The sequence below is a fragment of the Catharus ustulatus genome, chromosome 6, assembly GCF_009819885.2.
Source record: "Catharus ustulatus isolate bCatUst1 chromosome 6, bCatUst1.pri.v2, whole genome shotgun sequence".
Taxonomy (NCBI): domain Eukaryota; kingdom Metazoa; phylum Chordata; class Aves; order Passeriformes; family Turdidae; genus Catharus; species Catharus ustulatus.
The window spans coordinates 49,553,083-49,568,218 of NC_046226.1; the positions used below are offsets into that span (position 1 = coordinate 49,553,083).

Genomic DNA, 15,136 nt, shown 5'->3' on the forward strand with positions numbered 1-15,136 from the left:
GAACCTCTAGATTGCTGTTGTCACTTCAGTTACCTTGAGAAAAACCTGGATAATTATTGCAGACAGAAGGAGGGCAGTATTCTTCTTGTGTTGTTTGACCAAAACAGATTTTGGTCAAATTTTGGTTAAGAATTTTGTTGTCCCTATGTCTTGTATATTTAATGTTTTGAGAAAAGTCCTGCATAGCATTACTCTAAACTTTGATTAGTGTGACTCTGAACAGAAATGAAATTTCCTTGGGATTCTGCTGTGTTGCCATGTGAGTTCTGTGGATTTGATTTGTACTTTGAGTACTTATGTTTTAAAAGAGAAAAGTAAAATGCACCATCTTATGTGATGTCACCTAAGCAGTAACATGGAGTAACCTTCCCTCACATCACTAAACACAAATCCTTTGGTTTGAGAGCATGCTACAATACTTGTTCTAAATTTTGTTAGGAGCAATTTGTAACTGTGCTAATACACATCATTCTAATGCTCTTTCTTCCTGGGAAGGTGTGGCACAGACATAAAAACTGAATTTTCTTATGAAGGCATGTAGGGTTGCTGTTCTGTGTTTTTATCAGCAATAAACCAGGAATAGAAGCAATCAGAAAGAAAAAAAAGAGAGGGAAAAAAAGGTAGGAAAAGGAAAGAAACCATTAAATGATGAATTTTGTCCAGAGGCTAGCTATTAGTTCTTCTTAGGGTCTACCTTTAACTCTGCAGATATTCCTTTTATGTCATTTTAGAATAGATGCTTCATTACCTTCGATCTTCACCGACTTCAATTTCTGCCAGTGATGCACAGATCTGCTTGTTCCCTCCTGGCCACTTTCAACACACTGGTTTTACCCAGCCCTCCTCCAAGTTTTGCTAATATGTTACTGCTCAATAAATGGACTTGTGTGTGTTTTCTGAAAAGTCTGCCTTCTCTGACACAAGTCAAACATTTGGCTATTTCTATGTACAGACCTTTCACTGAGTCTTCTGCAGGCAGGTATGGTACAGTTACACCTTTAATTTTCACAGTAAACATTCTCTGCCTTTTAGCTTTCCTGATTCTGACTTGATGGTGAGGAGAAACGATTTTGTGGCCTGTCATTCCATATCTGTCAGCTGCCCTTTCATCTCTTCAGGTTTCTGCCAGCTCTCCATGGATGTACAAGGCGTTTTTGTATAAGACCATTCATAAATCCTACTTACTTTCTGTTTTTCTTTTGCCGGTTTTCACTCTTGACCCATTTCAATAACCTTAGAGATGACTGGAATCACATAGAAAGATCTATCTTGGTGGCTTTTCGACATGCTTGGAGAAGTAAAGGCTGGAAAAGACTCCACAGTCCTTATTTTAGGGAAGTTGTTCTTGTCTGGGGTTTCCTAGCTTGTAAATTTTTCTATGATGTTTTTTAAAAAGATGTTTCACTGGATATTTTTATCAATTAGAGAGGTTGATGTCCTAATGCACTATTTCTTTGACTATTTGTTATACCATTAATGTTCTACTGAGCAGTTTGTAGTACCAAGTGAACAGAAAATTTCTGGTTTCCTCTGTCATGTCCTCATGGGACAGGATGAAAAAAGTAATAAGAAACCCTTTAAACAGATGTAGAGAGTCTTCACAGAAGCACGTAAATTGTTGTAGTAATTGCTGGTATCTAGTAACAAAAATTTAACATCTTATTAATGTTAGGGCATGTTTCATTCTCTTTTCATTACATTGTAAGCTTGCCTCATTCTGCAGGGTTCGCATATTAACTGTGCCAAAAAAAGTCTTTTCTTAGTAGAATGATTAGACTGAGATGTGTTTCCAATATGGGTTTGAGGTGTCTTTTTTCTACTTTTAAATATTTACATAAACATTTTTACCTGGAACCTTACCAAAAAGCAGAATCCGGTTAACCTGTAGAAAGCTCTGTTGATATTTAAATGGGATTTGTTGCCCACTCAGACTTTGGCACTTTTTGGCAACACATGTGAGTGCATTTGGGATGTAGGTTGGACTGTCAATATTGCACATGCTCAATCAATCACCTGGTGCCTCCTGAGATAAGAGTGACAGAATTTCTGTATCAGGTGAGATGTGCCTTGGCTACTGTGATGTTCAGGTGGTGCTTTGTGGTGTTCCATTGCCTTAAAGAATGTCAGGAAAATGAAATGTCATTGCTTAGTTACATCTGGCCTCAGTAATGTTTACACTTCATTGCAGAAGCGGGGAACTTCAATACACTAATAATGTAAAGAGAGCAGGGGACAGTGAAATGTTATAAGATTTGCTGGGAAGATGGCCCTGCTAGCTTTGAAATAATTGGTTTTTGAATTTTGAAAAGTAAAATCATGACTGAGATTAGAGTTCGTGAATTTTGGCACTTTTCTTCTCATTATTTGGAATCCAGAATGCTACTTCCTACTGTTAATACCTGCTGCTTTTCAAAAAATAACAATGGCATCACAAACATGATTATATGGCAGGGTGGCTTTCTTTTTCAGTACAGAATGTCACAGACAGTCTCTGGCAGCCAAATAAAGAATAGAAAATAGGGAAGAAATAGCACTTGTAGTTCAGAATAAGGAGGATTGGTGGATTTTTTTGTTATGCCAGCCATTTATAGAACAAAATTTGCATATTGTGCTTCAAAAAGGAGTACTATGGGGTAATAATAATACATGAATTGTTATTTGGGCTATGAAAGGGTAGATCTTGCAAAAATAAATAATAATGAGGGAAAACAAGAATAATAAAAAATGAAATTATGTCAAAGCAAGCAGAAGAGGTAGGATGATTAAGAATAGGGCAGGCTATTGAGGACTTGTGTATAAAGGAAAAAGGCGACATGTGAACTTGAAACTAGGAACAAAATACAATTTGGCTGAAGTGTGGCTCTCTGTTCCCCAATCCTGCAGATCATGCTGTGAATAAATAAAGTCACTGCTCTTGATTTGTCATACTTCTGCTTACTAGGGGAAACTTGAAAAACAGAGATTCTACATAATTTCAGGGAGGGCTCTTAAAATGCAGAGAGATTTCTGTGGGCTCTGCATAAATACTGAGCTATGTATTTACTAGGTGATCTTCAAATGTCTTTGTTATTTTAATCCCCCTTCTGTTTCTAACAATGTGGAACAGGATGGAGAATCAGTCATTTGGGTTTATTTACATTTTCAAGAAAATCAGAATATTTTTCCTACCTTAGCAGAATTTCTTAGAACTTAAATAGAAAATAACTTGAAAAATCTGCTCCTCAAAACTAACCAAATCTGTTGTGTTCCTGGGGAGTTTATTCTGTATTTTCTGTCCTGTCTTTCAGGTGGCCAGTGCTTCTCTTGGGGATGGAATGAACACGGGATGTGTGGTGATGGCACAGAAGCAAACGCTCCTGTCCCAAAGCCAGTCAAAGCTTTTGGCTGTGCAAAACAGATTTTAATTGGATGTGGGGCAGGACACTCCATGGCCCTCTGCCAAACTCCTCACTAGGGCCAACACACCTGGAATCATCGCATCATGGACATGGATGGACATCTCTGGATTGTGTAGCTCAGAAGTGCTACAGACCTGCCCATGATTAACACAGTAGCTGGAAACTGCAGATAATTTTCCTGAATCCAAAAGGAAAGACCATGCATAAAAACTGTAATATTTTAAAAATTGTTTCCTGGGTTCTTGCCACAGGAATTGACTTTCTTACTCACAGACAGAATTGCAGACATTCTGCCTTGATGCAATACGACTGAAGAGAGATTTACATTTTCTTGTTCTTCTGAGAAGTCTTTGAGGAAGAAACCAACTGCTTAATGGCTTTTTGGTGTATAAATTCAGTCTGAAGAAATGGTCTGAGAAGGTGTTTTTTGTTATTGTATCTTTACATCATGGTATGTTGGACCTACCAACTTCTACTGGGGTTCTGAGCTCCCAGCAGCTCAGAAAACTGTTTGTGTCACAAAGAAATGCCAGTGAACATGACTAGAAGCCTACACACATTTTAAGCAGAAGTTGAGGATTTAAAAAAAGAAAAAAATGATTATAATCTAGAAGACTAGCAAAAGCACAAAATGAGGCCCTTTTGAACTAGTCTTGATTAATCTGTGAAAGGAGCAGTATTTTTCATGGATTATGTTCTGTGCCAGACATCAGTTTATTATAGATTTACAGGGATGCAGATCTGCATGAATTATCACTAACTTGCAAACCAAACCTGAAGTTTCTGAAACTACTGCTTAGAGAAGGAAAATTTCTACGAGCTCTTAGAAACAAGCAAAAAGTTTTTATCAAAGGGTGTAAGTCAGTTGTAGCTGTTGAGGACAGCTTGATCCGATGTAGCTCCTGTGTTTCCATCTGCCTTGGAAAAGGAAGACATCAAAATCTAACCAGAAAGATTTTACAAGTTCTCCAGCCTAAAAGGCAGACCAGAATGCTCCTGACAATTTCAGGTTAGTTCTCACTTCTGTTTTGCAGCCCAGCTGAGTTGCTGTTCACAGCATGCCCACAGTACTTGTTCCAGGTGGGGGCTTGACAGAGAACATAGGCCTATCACTTGTTTTGGTAGGGGAAAGGAAAAAGTGTAAAATGAGTTGCCTTTGGATATAATTAGCTGCTTATGTTGAGCAAAATTTTGGAAACTATTTATAAAACTGATATTTTCCATACAAATACAGTGGATGCCATTAAACTGGATGTTTACCACCCACAATACTTACATTTGCTGTGGTATTCAACATATTTCAAGTTCTAAATATAGAGAATTCTACTGTGTAGTAAGTGCACCTTTTAATGAGACCTACTGTTGCTAAACAGTGGTTTTATTTTTCAAGCAGGCTTGCCAGGGAAGAAACCTTACAGAATTACAAAATGTTGAGAGAAAGGCTCTTAGGAAATAGGACAGGACCTTCTAATGGTGTATCAGCTTACACATGAAAGGGAAGGAATTAAGATGATAATATGGGCTGCATGGATTTTTTCACTCTTGGTTTTATAGCAGTTATAGTTCTTGGTTTCACTTCCAAGAATACTTTATTTTTTCTATTCAACAGATGAGAAATTTGAGCAGACTACGAAGCTGATTTTAACTATTACAGATTCCAAAAGAATAATCAAATGGGTTCTCTGCAAAATATGGAGAATTAAGATTTCTGTTGCAAATTTTTAAAAATCCATATGTTTGCTGGGGTTTTTCATGGCAATATACTGTGCCAGGCTTTGACTTCTTGCACTTTTAGTTATCTAAGTTGGTATTTATTGACTGTTCTCAATGCCATTTCCTGGATACCAAAGCTTCTCTATTATATGCACTGAACAATTTCTCATGCTTTCTCTGACAATCCTGTCTGAGGTTTCCATTTGTGATTTCTGCAAAATCTGTGTACCAAATAAACATGTTCTCTTGCTTCAGTAATCATTTCCTCTAAATAAGTCTGTTCCTTGATTAATCACAGCCAATATGTGCCTTACATGAGGTTTACTGGACTGGACATGTTTTGGCTGTGTGTGCTGTTGCTGCAGTTTATTGCAGAGGAGTCCAACAAATTATGTAACAAATACATGTGAATTGAATATTCAAAATTGTTTTCAATTTTTCACACCTGTTATGCAAACACGCTTTTGGAACACAAAGAATGTTTTGGGGTGATAAGGTGAAGGAAGGAAGGAGTATGTCAGTTTATTCCTGGTCCTGGTCTGGTGTTTCATGTGTGCATCTGATCTTCATCTTTGAAAGGCAAGAACTGCATTTTTCTCTCCTTTGCTGTGCCTATATAGGTTGAAGACTTTGGGAAGTAATGACTGTGCTTTATGTAGTGAGTACTTTGTCATCAGCCAGGAGTTCTAGGTGCTGCTGTAGTACAGAGAGTGAACAGAATTCACTGTAGAAGGTACATGGCTGAATGTCAAAACCAAGTTGCTGCTCATGCTTTCAGAAGTGAATGCCCTGTTTTGTATGTCAGTGGCTTTGTTTGCAGAATAAAGCACTGTACAAAATCAGCTATGGCCTTCTCTGTGAGGAAGGGAACACACAGTGAAGAGTTCCTAATCAAGTGGAGGAAGACAACTTTCCATGCTGATGTTAAGAGTTTATGACTGTTGGTTGCTGATAATTTTCATGGAGAAGGTCAGTCTCTGCAAGGCAAAATGCAGACCCATTGTACTGTGGTTCATAGAGCTCTTTAACAGCTCTTCTGTGATAAACAAAGCAAGAAGCTGTTACATAAGCATTCTGCATTCAGGTTCATATGGAAATAAACTGACTAAGTTTGTAATATATATATATATATGTATGTATATATATTTTTTAATTTAAAAAAAAACCAATGTGAAAGAAGTTAAGCAAGTGTCTGTGCAGCTGCTCTCCCCACCCATTTTCAGAAGGTGAGTAAACCTGCCAGTGAGTTGATATTCATGAGGGAGAACAAACTGTGAACTGTTGACCTTCAATCCAGAGAATTTTCAGGCCTTTGGGTGGAGGGGGAGAAGGAGAAGAAAGCTGTTTGGTGCCCTTCTGTCATTTGAAGTCCTGAGAGCTCTGCAGTTGTTACTCCAGCAACCTCCATGTGCATCTGTGCAAGACACTCCTGCTCCATTTCAAAGAAGGTTGGTAGGATGATGCATGTGTTGTGTCAGCAGTTTCAGTCTCTTGGGGGATTTTTTTGGGCTCTTGGTGGTCACTGATGGTATTTGACTTGGTGTGGCATTCTGAGTTACTTGATGCTTTTGTGCTCAGCGTGCCAGGCTCTGTATTTGAAGTGTTCTCATTTGAGAGATGGAAGATGGTTTGCCCAGTCACCACTTCTTACATGACACTGATTTCTCTGTCTGCATGTTGGCAGTCCTTTTGGTGTCTGACTAGTCTTGCTATCTGCAATCACCACAAAGGTCACTTCTAAATGAGTGGCAGGAGCTTTTGCTTAGCTGCATGTTTTGAGCACAGAGAAATTGTGGCGAGAGTGGGAGAAGGTGATTTGACTGTGCTTTTTATGATATGTTTTGAGTCGTGACACTTCGAGACGGAGATGGACAACAGTTGAAAGGAGATCAGTTTGAGAGAAAGGTGACCATGATAAAATATTTAAATGAATGACAGTAAAGAGCCTAATACAGTCAGCTAAAACATAGGGAAAAGGAGGGGGAGGACAGAGTCAAGATACAGCTCCTGAGGACTGAATAATCTCACTGCATTCCAGCCTGCTGGTGTGGTGGGAGTGAGATGAGAGACAAACTATTCTGTTTCATGGATGTTATTGTTCTCTCTCTTCCACTGTTTATTTATAATAATGTGAGTTGTTGACCTGCAATGTTTGGGTTTTTTCTCCTTCATAGCACATCTTGAAATTTCTAGTTCTCCTCAGCCAAAACAGCAACATCTTGTCTTCACCTTGCAGACTCAGAAATATTTTGATCAGGCCTCTGATCTAGACCAGAATTTAACCAAATACTTACTATTTTATCCATTTGATTCCATGAACTCTGGATTTGATTTAAACAAGACTTAAGTAATTTTGGTACTTCCAGTTCTTTTTTCTCTGTGCTAGAAATCAAGACGATAACAGACCTTGGTCACGCTGAGCAATTTTGATATTTTTATGGTTCATGGTAAATCTTGGGCTTTTTCTTTTAGCTAGGTATTTTCTTGAAAAGGACACCAGAATTTTTAATCGTTATTTGAGTCCTGCTTATGCCATTTACTAGTTGCTGAAAATTCCAAAGGCTTGGAATGGGTGCAGCTTGGGTTAGAGAATCATCTTGTGTGATTTTGATTGTAGTTCAAAATGTGCACAGTAGAAAAGTGGTGCTTACACGGAATTTGCTGACAATTCCAGCTGACACAAAAATAATTGGCACTCTAACTTTTTACGTATCGGTATCTTGATACACGTGCAAAAACGAGGTCATACATGCTTTGTTCTTTTCCTTTAGCTTTTGTGCAGTTATTTCCCAGTAAATGCTGATCTCACATGTTTTACTCTATGTTAGAAAGAATAATAGCCTTGAATTTAAATGCTTTACTTTTGTGGAAATGGCCTTCTACTGGGTAAATGTAACTGAAGATGTAGGTCTGTATCATATATGCCTTTGAAGTTAATTTGGAGGAACTGCATGTGTAATGCCATTGTTATTTTGTAACCCATTTAGATGTTAAAGGACTGAAGCCAGGCACATTCTTATCTATTTGTGCATTTCATTCAGGTTGATCAGTCAGTTGTCTCAGCATTCACCTGTTTTTAATGCAGCAGCAGTTTTTACTCATCAGTGCCTCTGTAAAACATCGAAATAGAGTATGTGACTGAAAATATTCAGCAGTAAAAATAATCTCTGTACTTGAATCATGGCCTGAATGAACCACGTGTTTCTTTGTGGGAGAGTGAGGAAGCATAAATTTAGAGTATTGGGAGAACACATTCTTCAGCTTCATTGGAAACAAGAACAACAAAACAGTTATTCCTGTATAAAAAACTGATTGAAGGATGAGAAAATTCAGGGGTGACATTTATTTTGCAAAGTTTTCTCTGGCATTTTTATTTTGTGGCATGTTGGATTTCGTCTCATTTCCAGATGTACCTTTGCAGGTTGGTAGGGGGTGGAGTGTAAGTCCAATTCCTGTGTTGGCTAGCCTTTCACTCAGTTAATTTCCAACTTCCTCATCTGTTTCCAGGCTACTTTGCTTGTAGAGCACCTGATTATCTGGATGCTACTTGGGAGGGGAGTTGTGTCTTCAGGTCTTGGAGTCCAGACTTCGTAAGTGGAGTTGCAGAATTTCAATGCAATATTGTTCCAGTACTCTGTGGTCACCACAGTTGTTTTAAGTGTAAATGCACATTTGCTAGCAGACTGCATTTTTACCTTTTTTTTTTTGTAATTAGAAGCGAGGCCAAGAATGGAGAGATTTTTAATGTTCTGACATGACTTCAGTTTTTGGCTGCAAATGTCAAGTGAGTTTAGCTTTTGTTTTGTTTTTACTGATTTGAATGCATGAAGACATGTGGTACCTAAATTAGGGCAGCAGAGGAGTTGCCAATCAGTAATGAAAATGCTCTGTCATTTTAACTGTGTGGGTGCTTAATCATTTTCCATAATAATCCTCTGCTTTAAAGTACAAAAGAAAAGGGATTCCTACAGGGGCATTGTGTTCTTCTGCAGACAAGGAAATATGGCATCTTTTAAATAATGAAGAGACACTTCTCTCCTCTGGTGCCTTAATTCTGAGTAGATAGATTATAGTAACTTTTCCATCTTAAAATGGATTTCCCTCTTTTGACATCAGAACACTTTAAAAAGAGAATGTCACAGAAACAGAAGCTGAGGCACAAAAAATTAAATTGGCCCATCCAAGGTAACCCAGCATGTCCACAGGGGAGTGGAAATTCTCATTTCCTGAGTCCCAGGCCAAGGCTCTACCTTGTGGTGGCTCTTGATGATTATTTTGGGTAAATCTCACTGCCATTCTCTCCCTGTCTCCTTGCTCTTCTTTCCCACTCACTGCTGATTGCTGTTTCCATTGCTCCTGCTTGCATAACCCATTTTCCAAACTCATCCTGTGCCCTTCTCATTTCCCACCTCCTGAGCTGCCTTTTCTCCAGTCACCCACTTGCACCGACACCACCCCAGCAAAGCGTGGCCCCTACGGAGCTGCTTTCCCTGGGCTTGAGCCTCGTCTGCTCTGGTGCTGGTGTGACTCACAGTCAGCAGCCTCTGCACAAGCTGTGTCATCCCTGCTAAGCCCTTGGAGTCCAGAGGCAGTGCAGGTACCTCAGAGTGACAGCTGAGCTAACACAAATGCAACATTTTGCTGCCCAGGGAATCTCTAGCTTGGGCAGCAGGAAAAATGAGGGAAACCTTGGAGCACATACTTTTAATTTGGTACCTGGAGATGTTTGGACCTATGCATTTGCATGAAGTTTTTTAAATGTTCAAGTGAATGCTGAGAGTTGAAAACCTGGCTTTGCCAGGCTGAGACAGGGAAGATATCTTGTATTTGCTTTGTCAGATAAAGAAAGCCAAGAGATGCAGTTCTGGACCTGTTTTTTTTAACAGTCAGGTCAATTTGAATGCAAGTATTGTTCTTGATGTCAAATGAACATTTGTATTTCCCTAGGAGAGAAGTTGGGCACTTGTAGTCCTAGATGAATGCAGAGGCTTTGGGAGTCCTGAACAGACAGGTATTTTATGCCCAAACTGAAGTGAGTGAGTGACTTAAAAATAGCCTGCATAATTTAAGCATGTTTTCATGAAGTGAAGGTAGTTTGTGTGTCAGCTCAGAGGCTAAGTTCCTTCCAGGATATGAATGGAAAGCAGAGAAGTAGGCTGCCTTGTTTTGAAACTATGAAAGGGAAATGCAAACTGGCTGGGCAATACCTTCAGAATATCTTTTTTGTAAGCAGCCCTGTGCTCAGTTCCTTTTTGAATTCTCTTGCCTTAGCCCTGCTTGCTCTCTTCTGTATTTCACTTGGCTCATTTGTTCTAGCAGACATTTGTTTCAGTGATGTATTTTCTTTTTGGCCCTGAAACTTTAAGGAGAGAGGAGGCAATTTACGTGAAAAATCACTTTATCCAGATTAATGACTGCTGTGCTTGACTGTTATCACAGAGGTTTTAGCTAGGGCTTGTGCGGTTTTTTTGGTGGTTTTTTATTTTGTTTTTGTTTTTGTTTTTTTGTTGTTGAAGTGAGAAAGCAGAAACCTCTTCTCAGAAATTTCTTCTGTCTGAAATTGCAATTAGGGAGACACATGAGGTTGGTCCAGAGAAAATGAGTACCTTCATGCAGTCAGAGGAAAAGCTATATGTGTAGAAGGTGTGGTTGAGCTGTGCTTTAAATGTTATCAAGTAAAAAGCCACTAATTGCCAATGGGTTCAGATGAAGGGCCAGCACTGTGTCTTAGAGCTGGGAACTCACTGCTGAAAGCTGAGTTTACAGATGAGGAAACACAGATGTTCATTTCCAGTAGGAAACAGGCAGAATGTAACTGAACTGCAAAACCAACTTCTGCTCTTACTTGCAATGGTGTGAACTCAGAAATAGCTGGTGGCATTACTGAAGCCTGAAGTCAGAATCTACCCACATGTATAGTTTTAATGCCTTAATAAAGATATGTACCTCCTGTAGGGAGAGGGGGCAGGCTTGAAGGAATTAATGTTTTAATCATAATGCCTGAGCAAAAGCTCCTTAACTGCAAGGCAGCTGGGAGGATGTGGTAAATTTCTTGTAGGATTCAATGCAACACCTTCTGAGATTTTCCACTTCTCTTGTTTTCCTCTCTCCCTTGTGTTGTCAGAGCTGCCACTGTCATGCAAGGGGAACTTTGGGGTCAAACAGATCTTAAGCTTTAGAGCATCTCCTGAAGGGCAGTGGATGGGAAGTGTGATTCTGTTTCTGAAGAATTTACAGAAGTCACCCTATAGAAGACATGACTACCTCAAATCAGAATGAGCAGAGAGGGGAACCTAAATGAGAATGGGGAATGTGTAAAAGTAGCACAGAAAGACAGTTTTACCCAGCCTGTTCTCTAAGGATCAGATATATGCAAAGTGCAGTGGAAAGTGAAGACCTACATGGGATTTACAGGGCTGAATTGTTGCTATTCCTTATGGTAATGGAGAATTAGCACCGGGCCCTCGAGTCAGTGTTAAATAAAAAATGGGGCAGATAAATCTATTTCTGGATGCTTAATATGTTGTAAGAGGAAAAGTTGTTCATTAAGCAAATCCTGGATGAATCTGGATCTCACCTCTGGAGGTAAGAAATTTGTCTTCTGAGAATGACAGCATAGAAAGAGTATGAGAAAAATAGTTATTGGGAGAAACTAAAGCAGAAATGGAATACATAATGATGTATCAAGGACTACAAAGGAGTTCTCTAATTATGTACAAATTCAGATTATCAGCCTCTACTCTATTCCTAAAACACAGCTTGAGGTCTTCCTTATTTTTCTTTCAGAGTAGAGTTTTGTGACGACAAGGTCCAGCTGCAGTTGGGGATTTTTTGTGTATAATTTAGCACTTACCAGAGCCATGGGTGTTTCTTCTGGGTTTTTTGGGGGGTTTAATCTCTACTTCCTCCAGACTGCAGGGATACTATTCCTTTACATTTCCATTCCCATCAGCAGTTGCAGATGCTGTAGCTTGCCTAGAAGACTGCCAGCTCTTTTGAAGTTCCTCAGGTGAGGATAAAGGTGTGTATCCTTCCTTTACAGAAGTACTTTACCAAAAATGCTCAGGCAACTAGAATGCTGTTGGCATGTAGTCCATAGTCATCATTTGTAGCATCTAAAATGAAACTTAATCCCATTGTGTTTCTCATTTCTTACTGGGGCATGTTTTGTGAGGCAAATCAAGTGTGACTCGGACACCTGGATTTCTTTCAGTTTTGTATCAGGTGGACTGGTGTGGCTCAGTGAAGAACAAGTGAAGGACGGGGCCCAAAGAAGTAAGAAAAACTGAATTCATTTAATCAGCTAAAAAGACAAACATTTATTATTGTTGAGGAGGGAAAAGGAAGATACCTAGATCATTATAGGGGTTTTTAATCTTCCCTTGTAAAATTACTAATGGTATGAATTCTTTAGACATCAGTTGTATCAAGTGTTTGCAGGCTTCATTTATTATCTACTAACCAAAATTAGCATTGTAGAACCAAAGCAATACCAAGCTTTTCTCCTACATTTCTGTTGAGAACACTGTATTTATTCAAGATTTTAGAAGCAAGTCTCTGGAAACCCCTGATTGCTTCAGAAAAGGATTCCCCTTTACACTATACAGCAGGCACTGAAACCATGATACAAAATTTATTTTCATGCTAGAATTGTTTTGCATAACATTGTGCATGCATTTTACTCAGTACTAAATTGCATACAATGCTGTTGTCTTGTTTCTTAAACTTTGAGACCATTTATACTTGAGTATTTTCCTGATTTTGTACTATAAGTCCCAGTTTTAAAATAACACCTCTTTTGTTTAAAATTCATACTGATTACTTAATATGAACAATTTATGAAGGGTCTTTACGTTGGATCTATACATCAATAAAATACAACATAACCAGAGCTGGAAAATTAACCAGCTGTTACTGTCAGGTCCGAAGGAAGGTCCCATGTGTCACAAGCATGCCAACAAAAACAGACAGGAAAAAGTTTTTCTTATTTTTATACACTTCTAGTTGGATTAAAAGTTCTTGATTTCCATGTCGGTGTGATGAACTGTGAAGGCGTGGTCAATATGACCGATGACTGCCTGATTGCACTTTTTAAAACCATTACTCTGTATCTTGTATACAAAAAGAAGCGATCCATAGCAAAGAAATGTACAGTTTTATAATGTTTTACATTTTGGCTACAACAATGTATGTAAAAGTAAAGAGCTTTGAAAGAAAATATATAACTTTGCCTTTTTTTTTTTTCCTTTTTTCTCCTTAATCATACATTTGCAGTGTTTCTTGTGTGTGTTTTGTTGTTTTGTTTGTTTTTTTGTTTTTTTTTTTCATTTTCATTTTTGTCTTCATGCAAGTCATGCTATGGAACAAAAAAATAGATTAAAAAAAAAAATCTTCTACAGTTTTGTTACATTTTGGCCGTAGAAAAAGCCTGCATCTCTAGTACAACTCCAGAACCACGAAGAATCATCCATAAAACCTGCATGGAGCGAGTTAACTTTGTCCAAATGAGAAGGTCTTCTATGCCTGCACAGTTCCACAGAGATGTTTATTAGCCATCAATGTTCATCTCCATCTTGCCTTGTCAGGTCACTCTGACTGCCTCTGTTGGCATATATTTAGCAATGACTGGACTTTCTTTGCAAAGATCTGCATGTAAAGAATACAATCAGTACTTGAGCTTCTTCCCTGCGCTTTTCACATCAAGCTCGGCATCTTAGTGTTAAAGGAAGGAGGAAAAGGTGAAATAGCTACATGCAGAGGCAGCCATATTCTTCTTCAACAGGATTTTTTTCCCATGCAGTCAGCCAGACTGAGACCTCTCTACAGTGTGTCTGAGTATTGCTTTCAGCTTAAAATAGGTGCCCATGCAAAGTTTCATCCTACTGTGCTTGTTTGCTCAAACTCCTGCAGGGTTCCTATGGCTCAAAAATATCCTGAGAAAAGCAAAATCTTCCATCGTTGGCATGTTTCAGCATCGACTAAACGCCTAACCCATTCCATACAGAGCCAGTAGATCCACCATTAGCCACAAGAAGCATAGACTAGCAGGATGCACCAGGAAGGAAGCCATCTGGTGCATCTACCCTTCATCCTAGGTACTGATACCATGCAGCACGTATGGCCCACCAGTACTACGCCAATGCCTGCCTATTGTCATCTGAGTGCTATTTAGGAGTGTTGTCACCTAAGCATCAGAAGTAACACCGTTTGCAGCGGGTGCTACTGTGAGACATTGCATCTTCAGACTTAGTCACCTGGACTATATGCAACATCGCATAGGCTAATTGAAAGTAAAGCTTTTTAGACCATTCTCTGCTACTGATCCATGCTACAAAATAGATGGGATGGGAGACCAAGAACGTCTCACTGGGCTAGGAGAGCTGTAGGGCGCAGACACTGAGGATAATCCTATCGCTTTTCCACTTATGCCAGCTATGCTGTTAAGGCTCCGTGACATTTCGTAACCTTCATTTAAAAGAAAAATGCAGAGTACAGCATTGGATCAATGACAGAATGGACTAAGAATGAGGTCAACATTGTAGCCAGTTCAATAGCAGCTGCATGCACGGACATGCCGAGAGTAGTATCGCTTGCAACATGACTCAGAAGGCCGTTGAAATACAGAAAAAAGTTTAAAATGTATACATTTTTTAAAAAAATCATCATTTCTCAAGATGGTCAGGCTATGTAATTGATCCTACAGGCAGCAACATGGTTGTACCCTAAAAAAAAGAAGAGTCAGTGGGAGGGATTTTCTATGTCTCCGTCATACACTCACACATACCTCTCCCTTCCACTTCATGCATTGTGACCACAGGCAAAATTAAGGTTTGTGGTATCTTTGTGGGGAAGGAGGGGGGAACAAGGCAGCAAAATCACAGAGTTGAATGTGTTGCTATAGAGATACTACTCATTTGTTCTCAGCATTAAAAAAAAAAAAAAAAGAAAAAGAAAACAAAATTGCATGCATTCAGTTTCCCTCCCTCCCTCCCCCCTTTCTTTTTCAGGCATGCACGTAAACAGCT

The 15,136-nt window shown here is 39.0% G+C and overlaps 2 protein-coding genes across 10 annotated transcripts in view; one reads left to right on the forward strand and one right to left on the reverse strand.

Annotated features, from left to right (window-relative positions):
• SERGEF (secretion regulating guanine nucleotide exchange factor) overlaps positions 1 to 5,512 on the forward strand; it is a 140,371-nt gene extending 134,859 nt beyond the window's left edge. For 3 of the 4 annotated variants that reach the window (XM_033061819.1, XM_033061820.1, XM_033061822.2), the window contains one exon: positions 3,288 to 5,512. In XM_033061819.1, coding sequence (XP_032917710.1) covers positions 3,288 to 3,454 — 167 coding nt within the window. In that variant the 3' untranslated portion in view covers positions 3,455 to 5,512. The remainder of the gene's footprint in view (positions 1 to 3,287) is intronic. The other variant, XR_004418163.1, reaches the window with a different exon arrangement.
• The window catches only part of KCNC1 (potassium voltage-gated channel subfamily C member 1), a 122,834-nt gene that overhangs the window by 5,079 nt on the left and 102,619 nt on the right, over positions 1 to 15,136 (reverse strand). The window contains exon 4 of one of the 6 annotated variants that reach the window (XM_033061816.2): positions 12,388 to 14,044. The exons of 2 other annotated variants lie outside the window; for them this stretch is intronic. In XM_033061816.2, coding sequence (XP_032917707.1) covers positions 14,034 to 14,044 — 11 coding nt within the window. In that variant the 3' untranslated portion in view covers positions 12,388 to 14,033. Of the gene's footprint in view, positions 1 to 12,387; positions 14,834 to 15,136 lie in introns of those variants that run through there. 3 more of the 6 variants (XM_033061812.2, XM_033061814.2, XM_033061815.1) reach the window with 3 other exon arrangements.